We start from the raw sequence: 18,039 nt of genomic DNA, 5'->3' as shown, positions 1-18,039 counted from the left end.
TTACTGTTCGTCACTGCAGCTTCGTCTCGTGCACCCTCATTCCATAACCTTGTGGTGCCACCCGTCATTCGTAAAAGATAGGTTCGCGTAGAACGTCGATTCGTAGTTTTAGTGTCATTGTAATGTTTACAGTGTCTTGAATTTACTGAGGCTCCGTTGCCGTTGTTGATCTTTTGAGTCATAAGTGACTCGACTGTTTCGGAGCACTTTTTGAGGATGACTTCTTCAAGGGTGCATGTCACCCCTTGTCAAACGATCTTCTAGACCCTGCAGCTTTCGTATAGTTGACAAAACTTGCCACCACGCCACTAGGACCTTTTTGCTGTTTTTGTTACCACTGTGTAATAGCATTTCGTGTGTGCTGCTTCCATGAAACTAGCGACTACCGCGTTAATCTAGTTCTAGCTGTTTCAGCTCTAGAAACTGCGTTTGCATTAGCATTATGTCTTTTGTTCTGTATGTAAACGAGGCAAGCAGAGCAACAGAAAGCAATCCCGTATCGTGTTGGTCACCAGTGTTGCAGTTATGACTTTCCCTTTGCATGTCAAGTGACCTCTTCTACTTCGCTTTCGCTGTGGCAGAGGCACAACGAAGGTCTGCTGGGTGGTCCTTAGATAGATGCATCGCAGCCAGCTCAAGCGGAACGTAAGTATCGGCGGCCAACGCTATCCTCGGCGATCCTGCCAAAAGACTTCCGAGCTATCTCTGTTCGTTTGTTGCAAAAATTATTGTGGGAAATTCATATATATATTGATTATGAGGCGGTGTGAGGAAAGACAAAACAACCACACAAAGGTTACTAGCTGAAACGACATCGTCATCACAGACGGGGTCATACCTTCGTATCACCCGACGACAATAGTTAACATGGGTCAACATGAACGTCATCTTTCGTCGACCATAAGTACGTGCACATTATGTACATAACAGCGCCAAGATTAGACGTCGCATTGCCTTCTACTATAAGCAGAAAACAAAGGGTTGGGTGGCCAGGAGGAACTGCATGGATAGCGAGGGATTGGGGTAATGGATACAAGCAATTCGATCGGCACCTCCAACTTCGGTGACACCAATTCACAGCGGTCTATGTGAATGCCTTGAGCGGATTTTTTTCAAATGTTGTATTCTAGGAACGTAAAAAGGCTTGATAAAAAGCAAGCACTTATGCGCGAGCACCTGAACTGCGATAATTAGTGTACGAACATACAAGGTATATTTTCGATCGTTCAAATACACAAGGTGCTCAGAATTGAAAACAGACATTGAACCAAATGCACACAGAGATCGAACCGTGATAAACAATCCAAGCTAAAGTACGAAATTATGTAAAAATTAATTCAAATTGGAAACAAAATCTACAACTAGAATGAAATGAATAAAATGATTAACATAATAAAACGTAATAATTGCGTAATCAAACCCGCCGATGAAGGTTTGGTTGATTTTATTTGAACCCTTATTTTTCACAATTTTCAAGGGGTTATTGTAGTTTTGTTCCATTATTATTCAGTTGGTCTGGTAGCAGCCCTTATTGTTGCATTGACTACCACAGATCTACGTGTTTGGCGTCTTACTTTAATGACCCTTTGTTGAAGGTAGATGGCATTTGATAATTCATAGTAAAAATCATTTTTCCCAAAACTACACGCCAGGCAACTTAGGGGACGTCTGCCTCGTCACCGTTATGTCTTCGTTATTACCAATAACATTATTACTTTTGTTATTATTATTTGCTGTAAGAGTACCTCCCGCTTTACTCCATGTATGTTTACACCATCTCAGTACGATTTTGCACTCATCGGAACTTTCGCATTCTCACAGATTCACACCCACAGGCACACATACACACACACACACGTACGCAGGCACACCCAAACACACACTCACGTATGCAATCAAGTTCTAATCTTTACAGTTTATCTCTACCTTTGTCTTAATTTTCACTCTAGGTTAAGTTTTCTTGTTTTCCAAGGAGTTCGTTTAAAAAAAATAATTTTTTCTAACAATAGAGAAGGTATAATAATAATAATAATAGTAACTATTATGTTCTTTTCATCATTATTGTTATCAAAAGCATTTTATAAAATCACTAATATATCGAGAATTATATATATATATATATATATAATTTCTCCAAGCTCAAAACCCACTCGCGTACGGTAAACGGAAGGCCAACAAGGATACGAATATTGATAATAATAATATTACAATAAACAACTTGGCGGAACTCAACATGACGCAATGGTCCTGTCATTTCTGTATAGAATTTGCATGTCCTCTTTCAAACAAGTCGTCTCTTTACACTGTCAAGAGATAACGAAAACATTTGCAAGTAGGCAAAAAGGCAAACATGTTTTCATGGTATGCGTATAACTCGACAACGGAGTAGAATGCTCGTTCCATAGAGTAGAGGACGCACATCATTCAACCTATGCATTTTGTGTGTCCTTTGTTTTGCTAGACTCAACTAGGTTATCAACATGAAGAGAGGTTGATTTTTAGGCTACTATTTGACGCACGTAAGTGCACCTATTGCTTATAACAATCGCATGTCTGCTTTCTTTGTTAGAAGTTTGATGTGTGGTTGTTCAAATGAAAACAGATCGAAATCAAGAGAAGGTTTAGGCGACGAATAAACGGGATTCTCTCATGCAGAATACTGGTGATTGTGTTACTAGTTTTGGTATACAGGCACAACGTAGTTGTGCTGGTTGTTGCTATATCTAGTAACAAAGATTATACCGTTCTACAGTTCGAGTGTTGGAAGTCATAGGGGCGTAGACATCAAACACGAAGGTGTGTCAGTCCATAAAACACATCTTGTTACTTCCTCTCCGATACATGGACAGTGCGTTGGATCGTGTCGCAGGTATATATGTGTAAGTGTACGTGCGTGTGTGTATTCTTGAAAGTTTAGTTTATCAAGTTTTGTGTTGTGTTCTGTTCCATTCTATTTTCCGCGTTTTCGAGCTCTCGTGAATTACCTACCTATATTAATCCTTTCAGTTCTGTCTCGCTGTTTGGTTTGCTTTTTTTTCTCTATAATTTTCTTTCTCTATTTCCTGCAGAAGTACACAAGATACTCTCAGTCACTCCTATTTTTCGCTTCTCGGTTATTCTTTCGCTTTTCTAGTTTACCATCACAACTGAATTCTCTTTATGTATTATCGCCGACGTCTGGCTATCTGTCTTGAACAGGCTTGATCTGTTAGTCAATTGATGCCGGTCCCGTCCCTCACTATCTTTGTTATGTTCGTGCCGATTTTCACGCACCTAATTTGTCGATCGCAGTTTTCATGCGTTCTTTCTTGCAAAGCTCCACATTTTATCACTACGGTCGTATTTCGTGTCCGGACACGACACCAGTCGTTCAATTCTAGTCGAACCGTTAGTATGGCGATGTATTCGTATATTATGTATGGGTGTATATACCGTAGGAGTAAAAACATGGACGTTTTGGCGTTTTTCAGAATTGCAGATTGAGAGAGACGATCGGCGACAGCGTGTATCCTCTCAATTCGGAACTGTCCAGAATAGCCTACGCCCATTTGTTAATGCTGCGAGAGGCTGCTACCTCCTTATATGCAGCTAACGTTCGTTCCATGTGCTCTTCGCAGTTTCCGTTAGATGCGCGCCGGTTTTTGTTTGTTTGTTTGTCTGTCTGTCGTCTGCTGCTGCTGTTGCTGTTGTTGTTTTGAGAGGGCAACTGAGACCTTTGGCATGTCTTCCACCCTTTCGTCTATTGTGCCTACTCTATATGTATTCATTATACCACAATCAGATATCGTTTTTTGTTCCCCTATCAGCGTCATTTGCCTTCAAGAACAGCGCTGTCTACTGGTCCTAGTTGCCCATGTAGTTTGGCTGGCCGCCTTGACTGTTCAAGTTGGTCGTCTCTGAGGGAGGGGGCATAGCAAACGGGTTATTTGCCGTCTGAGCGGGCGCTGGCATTGCGAACGTGCCCCCACCGCCACCTTGATCGGCACCCATGCCCGGCTGAGCGGTGACTGGATCTTCACCGAGGTCTTCCTGTAATGTGTAGCGGAAAACCAAAGAAAAGACAAAATAAAATTCGCGGAATTAATATACAAAAAGAACGAGCACAAATCTACGATAAACATATATATATATATATATATATATATATATGACAACCTAATTCATAAGCGATGCGTCAATACTATGTGCCGGGTGCTTTTTCTAAATTAGGACAGACTTCACGTCACTGACTGCATTTAAATGGAACAGATATTTGCGTAAAATATTTTATATGCAACGATAGGGATGTCGCTCAAGGACTTCTGTATTCAACGTGCGGCTTCGACTCGAGATTTAAATCGCATACTTATTATATTTTCAACATTTTTTTCTGAATTTTTAAATATCCTTTCCACAATAATCATAACACAACATTAGTACGTCTAAATTTAAAGTATCGCTGAGTGATGCTATACGTCGTATATTTCAGTCTAGGCTGTCAGGTTACTGCTTCTAACCAAGATTGAAACATCCCTGGAGTGGTGATGAACCAAACAGGTTTTTGTTTTATATCGGATACTGCTATTAACATTGCTCAGACGACTGACTTTTTCCAGCACGAAACAAAGTGCGTATAGAGACCAACGGTCCTTTCTCCTGCTAACATTTGCATCAGGAATCGTTTTTTTTCATTAAAGAACAATCGAAGACTAGATTCATGAGATGAGACGTGATCCAAAAACCTCGTTGAGATATGGGATATGTACGTTTCCAAAGAACAGCTAATCGATATACCCATATCATTAGACATGCATTTTTGCGTCTGCTTTAGAAATAAGATTCAGGCTTCTTAGAGTCCCTTTTTTTGCGTAGATCTTCAGCATCGTCTCGCGGAAGTTTTTCTGGGATTTTTCGCAAGCCGTATAGAAACCGGTAACAACGCAGGCTGTCGATTTGAAATAATCAAGAAAGTTTATGAGCTCTATGTGTAGTTTGTCGGTGTGTAGATTTTAGGCAATAATTGACCTACGCCCATATCCTGTAGCCAAACCTTTTTCTATAATGTATTCTAGACTGAATTGACTTTGTTCCAATACCAATGATAGCAAATTAAGGCCTGCCCATTACGGTAAACAGCTCGCTAAAGCGTGTCCCAAATTAAACGAAGCACCACAGTGTATACATAGTATAGTGTATTTTTCAAAACTCTACTGTTTTTAGCCAATGTTGTATTTGAAACATTAATCAAAATATATAAACGGATTTTTATTTACTAAATTGTGCATTCAGCTGTCTGTTTATTAAGAATATAATAGGTATATCACACGTATAATAGGCAACAGTAAAAAATTCCTAATTTTAAGACATTTTTGCTTGGACGCAATTTTTGCAACTATTCTAGGTCACATACAGGTAACCTAAAGTGAAAAAAAGTGAAAGGTAACTACTTTGCTACAAACGGTTTGCATGCATCACATATAACACATATATATATATGACTTAATAAAATGTAGAAGCATGCACCAAGCATGCATAAAACAGAGAAACATTGTGACGCTAATTACGAAGTGAGGCGATAGGACAAGCAGAGAAAGGCTAGCGGCGTGCATGCGGTATCCAGGTTGTGCCTAAACTACACCCGCGGATCCTCTTGCCTGGAACTTGCGAACTTTGGGGAGCACCGGCTGCCTGTCCTCGGAATCACTTTCGTGCTGGTCAGGCAACCCACCAAAGAGTGGAGTCCATTCCTTTGGCTCATTCGTATAAACCTATGAACGCCGGCCGGATCCAATTGTCACAATCAAATGTGTTGGTGAATAGCACGCATGCCATATATCCCGCAACCCACAGCATGACGGAACACAGAAAACCGTTCATGCGCGTAATCAGTTGTAAGGTGAGTTAGTTGTGCAGTCAGCAAGTAAATACGAAAAATACTTTTAAGCTATTACCTTTAGTTGGCTATCAGCAGCTTTAATTATTTTCCATGGTATCATGCACTGCGCACATGAAAAGTGATTGTAAACGATAGGTGGGAAAAGTCATATTAAAATTTTAAGCATTAGGTTACAACATCAAATGATTTTCGATTATTGCTTACCTTCTTTGCCGTCTGCTCATCAAGTATTTGTGATAAAGACAGTACTGATGTGAATATAAAAACAAACAAAAAAGATCATCATTCGACAACACATCTAATAATGCGTAATTATCTTCGAATGGTAGGAAGCTCGCTGATTTTACCTTTGCCCCTTCCCCGCTGTCACGTCCATCAACCTAGAAGCACCAAATGCAAACAGGGCTGTCATGCAACTACCATATACGATGAGAGCCACAATATTCAACTCCCAGTACTGTCACCACGTTTCACCGCACACTCTAACAGGCTTTCGTTAACAATAAATGCAACACAATGATATGTGGATTGACCCCATTTGAGACGCTTGCGATAGGTCTGTAACACAGCCCTTCATAATTTTAGAAAGAAATTAACCATTCCTAGTTAGCGTTATTCTACCGCTAAGGGCAGTCTGTGGTGCGTGCAGTAATCAAATCTCTACGTTCTTCCCTACGTGTGGCGTTAGGTGGAATTTTATTCAATTTTATCTCACTGAGGCTTTGAATCGGCATTATTTACACAGCGGGACACTGGGCGGGGGTTACCAGGGGATTACGTGTTAGGCGTATTATGCGTCACAAATGAACGTTGAAACAATTGCAAAGTAGCTACTGACTAATAAGGCTGAGATGCAGGAAAAACGGCGAGGGTATGTGTGCGCGTATGCGTCCCTCAAAAATTTTTGAATGGAATTAATCACATCTATTATTATCAATTATTAAAAACATCTATTATACGGTAATTTACTGATTCCTGTGTTTCTTCTGATTATCATTGTTACTAGTTCCATTTTATCGTTATTAGTAATTAATAATCATCATACATCTATCTATATAAATCTGAGGAAGACATTTACGAACTTCGATATGAACAATGGATGGCTTAAATATATTAAAAAAATTCTTCTAGGCTGCTTTGGAAAGTTACTTTTATTATTATTATTATTATAATTAATGCTAAATTTCCAAGTAGTTTTTTAAAGAGAGTGGGTCGCAGCATGACGCTGTTTCTCTACAAAACTTACGTTAAGGTTGGAATAGTCTGCATCGGGGGGTGGTTTTGGTTTGCATCTGCCACAGCAAAAGTTAAAGCAGCAGCAGAAACAGCAGCAGCCGCAATAACAACCGGTGATAATACCGCAGAATATAAAGATCGCCTTTGCCCAGCCTGACGTAAGCGCCTGAAATAAATCGAATGACGTATCAATCGGCAGAAAACGTCCATTTATTTACTTTCTATATTTAGTCAGCCATTGAGCTAGCATATATAGTACCTGTTTCAGCTAAATACACCTCTTAAGCTATGTACTCTAAGTGCATAATTAATTTTATCCTTCCAAAATTGAATACCGCTTATAACTAATGTAAGGTGATCAAGAGCTGCGCAGACTGAACAAAGATGTTCGCTACTTACAAAGTATGTGTTTACGTGCTCCTCTCCAAGTTGTTCGGCGATATACAGTCCAACAGAACCATAGTTATCATAAATATTTCTCTTGGATAGGTCGCTGAGGATAGCGTTAGCTCGATTGATGTCCTTAAATTTGTCTGCGGCCTCCGGGTCTCCAGGGTTCTTATCTGGATGGAACCGTAGGGCCAGCTAAATTAGCGTAATATAAGAGGAAAACAGATTAGTTTAATCAACTTACAAGGGCTAAGGGAAAACGCGGAAGTGTCAATTGGAACTTACCGTACTTTTTTTGCTAGTAAAGAAACGTTATTCAATGTTGTAGATGTACAAGGTGAAATTAACTAAAGCACTTTTTTAGAACAACTTTTTATTACATGTGAAAACAACGATCCGATAAATTGTATAGTCCAGTGGAAGATTAATAATTGCCATTATAGTGGCTCAAAAGGCTACCCACAATCTCAAGCACAAACGGTCAATATATATATGCTCATTCGTATTAAAGAATGCATAAATTACCGTAGAAGCATAGCAAGAAGCACTCCGATCAACCTACTTATCTAAGCTAGGAGATATTTCGCCCATTGTAATAACTCAGCGATGATTATTTTACAAATGTTCGCCATTAGAGCCGGATGGTCGAATCGGCTTTTTTTGAATAATTTTATCCTCATGTACTCAGTAGCTCGAGCAAAAAAGCTTAAAAAATTGGAAAAAATATAATCAAGTGATTGGTTGAAGTTTGGTCGCCCTGCAAAAGCTTGTTATGTCATTTTAATAACCTCTAATAAATTAACTAGTTTTTTTTTTGTTAGGCAAAGTCTGTTTTTATCTTTTATATATATACGTCAATATACTATATTTGACATCTATTTTATTTCACATTTTTCTTCCAATATCGAAAGTGCATGGAAGCACCCTAAGATATTAGTTTTCCGTACGGTCACGGCTGCATAGCCAACCTATTCAAGCTTATAACTTTTTAATAGTGTTTCAAAGCAACTCTCGACGAACTCGACGAAAAAATATGGTGTCGTGAAATCTTTAGATAAAAAAACACCAATTTTGATATTATTGTATATGTATTTTACAGTCTAAATTTTTAATAAAATTCGAGATAAATGTTAAATGTTATTGTTTCAGCGAAACGATGACTATGTTCATTTAAAGCAAGGACTGAAGTTTTTAGTCGAAAATAATATTTGGTCATCAGTAGATGAAAGATCATTAAAAAAGAAACAATAAACAAAGGCGAATATTACTTATACAGTATAACCTAGTAAAGGTGTTTAGGTAAATTTAATAATTCCGATGTTAACTGTATTTCCCTGGTAATTTTTTCTCTACGGCATTTTCAACTCACTTATACTAAATAATGAGGACAATTAAAGATTAAAACTTACTCTCCGATAAGTTCGTTTAATGTCCTCAGGAGTGGCAGTTTTCGGTAGTCCTAGGATCTCGTAAAGGGAATCTCCCGTGGCACTGAAAGGTACGAAAAGCTTTTTTATTTACACAATACTTGTAATAACCAATTCTCGCTTTATGGCGGTAATAAGGAGCTAACCTGACCATGGAGCCCAATGTAGGCTCACTTGTTGAACGCTTCTGGGCTTGTCCAGCAACTGAGACCCACTGTCGTTTATAATATGAAGCACGGTTATTGATGCGCTAATTCTTCTACACACCATAGAAGATTATTTAGTATTAATTCTAAAGCGAATATTTAACTGTGTTTCTTTCTTTGCAATAACCGCTGTCACCGACCTAACGAGGGTCGAGACTCCCATCAATAAGAGCCCGTTCTCATTTGAAAAACAGGTTGTGATATAAATTGATCTAATGCAAGCAATCAAATAGCTACCAATCATATTGCACTAAATATCACACTAAATGAGAGTGATGAATTATTGAGCCCGAAAGGAAAAGCAGATGTTCGTTCAGAGGTCACTCCCAGCCCATCAAGGCAATGCGTTACTTTCGAAAAGGACTTTTGAATTCGTCATCATTGTCTGTCCATAATTTAATCTATGTCGACTATAGCAGCCGGATTACTATTCGACGAAATGTCTGCTCTAATAAATGAAAAATAACTCCCGAGCTACTGATATGCTTGGGTGCTTCATAAGATATATGAGACACCTTTCAACTACAACGATCTGGCCAATCACAATCCAGAATCAATCACAACAGAAGCCTATATAGAGCTTATATATAGAGCAATACGCACTGTGAACTTAATGCAGTCACTTTCGCAGGCGTATAATATATAAACGAATTTACGTGTAGCATGAAGTGCGATTTTTTTGAAGAACAAGGAGCAAAGTGCGCATGTATTGGTGACTTTTTGCAATTGTGAGGCGCTCTCAAGTGTTGGAGTAGTTTCTATCTGCACTTTGCGTTTCCAACCCATATATTTCGATCAAATTGTCCGCCGGATCTTGCTGGAGTATTGCTGGAAAGATAAGACTCTCAATTTCCAGTAACGGTCTTTTTTTCACTAAATGCGCAAACTGACTTTTGTTCAGTTCGGCTACTTGGAACTCTTGTTTATGCGCTAAAGAAGAAACTAGTTATATTAATTAAATTTTAATAAATTAAGCATTTTTATCTGGAGGTCATAGTTGCCGTATGAGCGTTATAGGTGCACAGATTTTCATCGATATCGATTACCGCGACATTTAAACTTCCGACTGCATCTTTTAAAATAACAATTAATTTTTCACTGTATCGCGAAATTAGTTGCAATTTTTATCTTACGATCAACGTATTTTGCACATATAACAAACTTCGTCGAAAACTTCTTAATCTTGCTTAGCCAATCTTACATTGACTAATTATGGCTACATTTGCAAAATTGTATACAATCAACTTATCACAAAGGCTTCAGAAAGCCCAAAAAGTTTTTAACATTACATTCTTTGGGCCCTTCATAGTATGAAAAACCTAAACAAGTACGGCTGACACTTTTATACGGCAGTGTTGCAATGAAAATAAGTACTTGCGGAAACTTGTAAGTTACCGATGTTAGCGTCGCATCATGGTGCCTTTCTGTTGACTCTGAATATAGCAACTGGGAAAATATTCTAATTATTCCTATTTCTTGGTATTGTTGCAGATGCAACAAGTGATAGAATAGACGTTAATATATCGCAGTTGTAACAGTTTCCAGATAGGTAAACGTATTTTCGCAAAAAAATAATCATGCTAACAAATTCCTTCTCTTCGATTTACTGACCAGAGAGTTCTGCGAGACATCGTATAGACTGTTGTCGCTGAAAATTCTAGCAATTATATGGTCAAAATTTTAATCAAGACGGTGATATCCTAGGTAAAGGGGCGTAAATAAGTGTTTCTTGACTTTGTTCATTTTTTTGCCGCGAAGCTTTTACTTGTAAACTACATACTCTTCAAAGACAGTCTAAAGTCTCAGCGATCTCTCTCTCTCTCTGTGGTCTCTGTGGTATTGCTACGGTAGCCTAACAAGTTCGACGGTAAAAACAAGTCGCACACCTTTAATACATGCGCCTAATTAAAAAAAAAAGTGATCTGTTTGAAAAACCGACTCTCAGTTCCACCGATACCTTAGCGACACCGCAGTGGTCGTTAAATAAAGAAATAAACCAGACAGGCGAAATTTAATTTTGACAATCTGCACGGGCACATACTACATGCAAAAAAATTTCGAAACAGCATTAGCTTGTTATTTTCATTGTTCCAAGAAAAAATACTTGCGCTTCTAATAAAAAAAAACTAGTATATTTAGTTGTCGGTTTCGTACGGACGTGACTACGCCGAATCGAGAAGTATCAATCATAGCGTTACACATTACTTCTTTTTAACACAATAACCTAATAACTAATACTCCAGCTTATCCTCCCGGCTAAACTAAAGAAAATACACTGAGGCCTTCGACCTTGCTTTGCTCAAACGCGAGCAACATCATATTGCCCGGACCGAGTTTGCTTTAACCTATAATTATCAATGACCTGAATTATAATTAGTATTCATGTTTCACGTTCGTTATATAATCCGTGACGCAATTATGGAGGCCATTTAAGAGAAAACATTCGGTGAATACCAATGGCTGAAAAAGTGTTGAGCCGTATTTAATAAACAAGCTGTAATTATGTGCCTTGATGATAATTCTCTAAACATGGTCTTCAGCGCTTTAAATTTGTTAGATAGCACTAAAACAATATGTAACGTAAATGGGTTCAGTACTACTCTGCAGACAGAGTAAGGATTTCATGGGTACATACTAAACATGAAGCTACTTTTTGAGGTGACCTCGGTTCGAAACCCGTAGACATGTTTCGTTTCGTGCTAGCAACCGCCCATCTGACGTAATGCTCAATGACGGTAAAACCGGCTACAAAACATGAAACACATCTGTTTTGAAAAGGCGACGAAACACCCTCAAATCCTTCCAAAGAGTGGTCAGTTCTAAGGATGGACATTAGGATGGACATTTTGACCACGCACGTATAGTGTACGTAACCTATTATTGAAACTTGAAAGTTTTACATCTGGTACATTCATTAAGCATTGTTTCAGACGGCTGGCTCCCAGCATAAAACGAAGTGGGTATACGCCCAGATTCGAACCTAGTAGAAATTTAGCTGACACACACGTTACCAGTACACTATTACCTGCATTTTGCTTTTGTGTCTCCAAGGTTTAGGTCGATCTAAGTTATTTCCTATGCGTACTTCGTCAATATAGCTTCACTCCAATAAAAACAATTAAAAGTTATAAGCTTGTGATAAATTCTACTAGTGTAGAATACCTTTTGACAAGCTATATTTAAATATTTGTCGATACCATTGAATGACATGAATAACATGTGGGGCCACATCAGAGTATGCTTCAAGTTCGCCTGGATCAATACACCTTCTATTGTAATAATATAATTTAACTCAAATAATAACTACAAAGCTAGTCAAGGCATTCCATTAACTACTAATCACGATTAGATAATGCGTACGCGAACCGTCCCTAGCTTTTATCGGAGTGTAAAGAACACACTGAACCCGTTTCTGTGAGTATGTGAAACGAACATTATCTGTTTAAAGCAAACAGTACTAGACTGCAACGGTTCCTTCTTGCTCCAAAGCAGAACTAGGCGACTTGCACCGAAGAACTGTTTACTTACACCATGATCGATCATCCACGAATTGGAAAAGATAATAATTATGGAGTTGATGCAAGGGGTACTTCAAAAAATACTTTTATAGAGTGCACGGCCTAAAGTTGTTTTCAAAAAAGACCAGTAAACCTTTAACTTCCATTCAGGCTGTGATTGACCTTCAAGTTATTGCCTGCACACGCGTAACATTCAATTGTAGAGAAGCTCACATTAAAAAATACCGATTGGATCCTCTCACTTTATGCAAACTCCACGAACTGCCAAGAACAGATTTCCCAATAGCGACCTTATTGCCTTTGCTTTGCTGGTTAAAAAAATTCACTCATATTTAAAGAGTAAACAGACAGTAGCAATAATCGGCTTGCTCCATTAGCGGCATTTCTTAGCAAAATGCTTATTTTTCGATAGTATTGGTGACAAATAAGAAATTGCCAAGTTACGTGGCCACCTATATTGATTCGCGCTAATCAAATACGTTGTGAATTCACTCAGACTAATAAAAGGCTCCTTTTCACTTTCGAACACAAACTGACAGAATCGTCCTCGTGCGACTTTAATATAATCAGAATGCGATGACAGCATTCATTGTGCTCCCTCGACTCAGAAAGGTCCACTTCACAAAGAAAAGTATGGCTGAACAATTGTGCCATGTTCCAATACAAGCTAAGGGTGAATTTGCTAAATTCCAACAAGCACTACAGATAATTTCGAATATTGGATTTCAAGGACAAATCGCTGAACCGGCACACTAATTTAGAGAACAGTGTAGCATTATGATTTCTACCACTCCATACTTTAATAATTAGAGCTAAGGTGATGGTAATGTGTTTTGTACCACAGTGAACTTCGCTGAAAATCGTAACGTGTTTAAATTCCGACTTGTCGCTCTCAGACTCGTGATCTTAGCCGTATCGAGCTGAATGCAGAACGGGAATTACTTTGGTTTTAAAGAAACAGTAACATTATATCAATGACTATAGCATCAAGTCTGTACAATTGCAGCTAAACGTGTATATCAATATGTACAATTTTGTGTATATATATGTAATACAAGAGCAACAACACTGTTCGAAAACATATTCGAACAATAACAAGATTAACCGCAGTCTATACAACAAACGCAATAATCGAAGATTTTGATTAGCGTGCATATTCGAAATGACTAATTTCCGTTATTTGCGTCCTTTTGGCAATTTCCCAGGTAATAAACTTAAATAGAAATGGTCACAGCGTCGAATGGCATTATCACGGGGCTTTTTTTTCGGAACCTAACCAGGGTTTACCTTGATGCACCCGCACACGAACCAAACGTGTGGCTTTTATCTTTCTGGAAAACTGTGGTCTGAAGCCGACTTCATTCTGGGATCAAATGTGTAGAATATGTGCCCACCAAAACACTCACCGCAGAAAAAAAACTTGCCCACGTGGCATAACAAGCAAAAATGTTCATCATAAAAGTATCCACTTCTGTAACGTGCTCAAGTATTTATACGTGTTAATAAGCTATTTTTGAGACTAAGCATACCATAGTCTGAAGATTCTTAAGTGCACAGATATGACAACAAATTGTTTAAACAATTTGATCTAAATAGGATAATTTATCCGGATCAGCCACGTACTCATTGAGGTAATTCACGACCAGCTGCTTTGGTTACCAGCTTTAACGATCCAAACATCACTAAAGATTATGCACCAATTTGATCAACGATGTATGGTCACAGACTGGTCGCTGTATCGGGTATTTCTGCGAATGGACGACGCAAGATCTGATTTGCACTATGTGGCGCATAGCTGACGTGTACCGCCAAGTGACCATCTTTTGTTTATGTAAAAACTTTTTAACTCAATATAATGTCACATCAACGTTTTTACCGTCATACGCTGATCGTATAAATCAAGACATCGATGTTTCATAAAGAGTTCCATAAGTTCGTTGTTTGAGTGAACAGGTGATGACCTGATTAGATGGCGCATGTTTATTTGTTTATTAATTTATTACCACAACCAACGCTAAATCTGTTTCGAACAAAATCTTATCTAAAGCTAACATAAAGGATTCGTTTTATTATTACCGTTCCTGATCCATTTTTGTAATGACTAGCATTCGTGCGAAGTACGGTTGCGTACTTTCAGTTAACGAACATTTGAGGCATCAAGCAGTTTGAACGTCAATCACTTTATTCGAGCACGAGAGTGAAATTTTTATTGCCTTTAAACAACTCTGTCCAAATAGAAGCGCTGGGCGTTTAAAGGTATAGATGACCAACGCTTTGAAAAATTATAACTCGCTCATTCAGGTTATAGCGTCCAATCAGACATCCTGTCTGCCTTTTTACCTGTTCTATTGGTAATTTACCTTAGACGAGAGTAGGACAATGGACCGTCAGCTCCATTTACTGGGTATGGCCTGTTTTCACAAGGCAAACGATAACTGATTTAAGAAGATCAACAACAGAAGTCCTTCTATTTTGTAGACAACTTGATAAACCCACTTGGATGGACAGGAGTTAGCGCTAATCAGCGAAATTCAAGGTCCTGTCTAAAGTTATTAGTTGGAGAGATGTTAACAAAAAACATGTTTTGCGAATCCTTACTTTACCGCAATAAACTATTACCCATTCATTTTCATTCCTATTATAGTAGTAATAAAGCCTCATCACAAGGTTTCACAATAAATACACTTAATTCCATATAAGTGCAAAAAAGTTAAAACCGACATGTTAGTTTATTGCAAAAATCATACAACACAGAGTAGTTCTGTTCAAATTTTGTTGAAAGAGCAATAAACAGAATTAACTCTAATAGCGAAATATAATTTTCATATACGTTCATCTTAGTTATATATTATATATAACTTATTACATTATAATAAAAAAATAAGCAAGTACTGAATTAAAAAATAAGCCTATATATAATATCCAACGAGTTATCCTCACGCAACGACTGGATACTGGAACATGCTTTCTCAGTTACCATTGACTTTACCAGCTGCTGAATTTCATACACCATGGAAACAACTGCCCGATATTATAACATCGATTTTTTATAAGTTGCGTGTGGTCTTGCTGACATATTTGAAGGTTACTATATTACCAAGTTGAACGAATGCCGTCAAAGCAGCAGAATAAAGATAATCAGTTTCTGCATTTTTGCGATAAAATGGTCCTATAATAGTCCTGTCATTTTGTCTTTACCATCAATGAAAAGCGCATCTTTCTTCTAAAACGAATATGCTCTGAACCGTCTATTACGAAAAAACCGCACCAAGTGACCAGTGCAGAAGACAAACAAAGATAACGCCGCTTCACTGGTTACCCATCAGCGATACAGTTCAACGACATGTTCGGTCATGAAAATGCCCCTATGTCGAGCCTACCATGAATAAGGTGGTACTGCCGAAATTTCAAATCGAATACAGCAAGTCGAAGCTACAAATAAATATCAGGACAATCAGGTTTCCTATAATCTTAAAAAAGGCCTCAGTACACATTGAAGAGGCGACACAGAAACGATTGTTTAGCACAGCGGTATCATCTAACCTTTAGCGAGATGATCCTTTAAAAATTGCATTAAAAAGTTTCATATCAGCAGGTGCACTCCGTTGTTTCGCTTACATGCTGTGACGACTTAGGTGTTTTTAGCCTGGTGACGATGCCTATGGTACAAAGGCACCATGACCACTAGCCAGTTTTCACTGCTTGTCGCAATACAAAAAGTGCATGACACCCACATGTGCATAGCTATGTAATTTATCAAATCTACTATGACTGTTGTCTATACTCTTTTGTTACCCTAAAACATCCTCAGGTTTAACGGCTGTTATTGGCCACATCTTTGTTTAGATTACGCAGAGAATCCCTTTCCAATTCAAAGCTAGGCAACCGGCTTAAGCTGGCTTACCGGACTGTGCATACGATTCCCGCATGGCTAACGTACACCGAAATTTTCTTTTTTTTTCACCAGATATGTAATCTCACATTTATATACTGCTGACCCCATCCCTTGTTTGTTTTTTATTATCCCGACATTTCCCTGCATGGCTCACACTTCGAGCAATATTCCGAACGCCAGCTCTCAGCAGAAAGCCGACATGGTCTCGATTAACTGTGCCCGGCCTTCGTTGACATTATATCGAACTGCCACCGTCTAGAGTTAATTAGTATCAGTGCAATCATGATGCGGCTGGTCTCGTAAGTCGAACCTAATCGAATAGCAGCTACATGCTTAAATTGCCTATGAGAACAGGGCGAAGCGTTACTTACGAAAGCTTTCTCCCGCCGATGTCCATTCCGGCGGCAGTGATGGCGGTGTCGGTGTTCTGTTGTCTCGTGAGCTCCTAACCACACAGAGAGTTTCGTGTTCTCGACCTACTGCTATCGGTACCACTTACTACAGCTATTACAGGCCAGATCTCCTTCGGCCAATTTGTGACGTCCCCGTATGCCGTTACGCAGGTCTGACGGATGCACTCGATCTTCTTGCGGCACAGGTCTTTCTTAAACGACACTTGCCTTCCTGCACGTACAATCTGCTTACTGCTGCTCCAGGCTAGACTGGTCTCGGCCGGTCACGCATTCAACAAACACCTACAGGAGGCAAAAATGCACCGACACATAGACACACAGATACTTCACACTGACTTACTGACCGACTGACTCAAGTAGTTTACAAAAGAAAAGTGCTGGTTTGATTTGCCGTCTTGACGGCCAGTGTCCGTTGACCCTTCTGCCTGCTGCTGCGACAGCACTCCCTAGTACTCCTTGACGTTCTTTAGCAATACGAAGCAGCCGCCGTAGTTGTAGTGGTCGCAGCAGCAGCAGCCTAACATACTCTCCTCGCACCAGCGGAGCCGTACCATTGACGACTGCAATGGCGCACAATGATGAGCCCGCTTGATTCTGCTTGTCAGGCCCATCCGGGTATAAAGGCGGGCGCCTGCCAAGGCGCTGATGTTTGCTTGCTCCAGTCTGCTCCGTAACGCTGCGAGTTTACGATACCTAGGAGCCGTAACTCGCGAAGTGAGTGCTCATCTAGTACAGTGTATGTAGGTAGAAACGGTGGAAAACAACTATTCTGGTTTACGTAGGCTAAATACATTTTGGTTTTCTGGTGATGAAAAGAAGTTGGACTTTGATTATTGTGGTTGTATGCGTTTTTTCTAATTTTCCAAGTTGTAGGTCTAAATTTAAGATAAACTGCAATTTCTGTGGACATGTTTGTTGCGCCTTTTAACAGCGCACCTCTTAGGAAGTAATGTTGACTGCTTTACACATAGATACTGAAGGATATACGTCTGATAATACTCGAACTGATTAATTTTCACTTGATTATGTGTCCTATGGATGGAATATGCGTGAGAAGCATGCAAAGCCCAAAACAGTTA

General features: G+C 39.0%; 1 protein-coding gene across 4 annotated transcripts; it reads right to left on the bottom strand.

Annotated features, from left to right (window-relative positions):
• Window positions 1-1,406: 1,406 nt before the first annotated feature.
• Csp (Cysteine string protein) lies at window positions 1,407-17,525 on the bottom strand. Of its 4 annotated transcripts, none has more exons than XM_022801695.2 (7): window positions 16,919-17,525; window positions 8,911-8,992; window positions 7,511-7,696; window positions 7,122-7,277; window positions 6,223-6,255; window positions 5,634-5,747; window positions 1,407-4,029 (listed from the first exon to the last, which is right to left on the bottom strand). In XM_022801695.2, exons 1-7 carry the CDS (start codon window positions 16,942-16,944, stop codon window positions 3,844-3,846), a joined length of 783 nt encoding a protein of 260 aa, XP_022657430.1. In that variant the 5' UTR covers window positions 16,945-17,525; the 3' UTR covers window positions 1,407-3,843. The 4 variants fall into 4 exon arrangements, with proteins under 4 accessions (XP_022657430.1, XP_022657431.1, XP_022657433.1 ...); XM_022801696.2 differs by lacking the exon at window positions 5,634-5,747 and adding an exon at window positions 5,931-5,978 and having other exon boundaries at window positions 16,919-17,524; XM_022801698.2 differs by lacking the exon at window positions 5,634-5,747 and having other exon boundaries at window positions 16,919-17,522.
• Between the last annotated feature and the right edge of the window lie 514 nt (window positions 17,526-18,039).

The sequence above is a fragment of the Varroa destructor genome, unplaced genomic scaffold, assembly GCF_002443255.2.
Source record: "Varroa destructor unplaced genomic scaffold, Vdes_3.0 BEIS01000004.1, whole genome shotgun sequence".
Taxonomy (NCBI): Eukaryota; Metazoa; Arthropoda; class Arachnida; order Mesostigmata; family Varroidae; genus Varroa; species Varroa destructor.
This window is presented reverse-complemented; position numbering and strand designations above follow the sequence as displayed.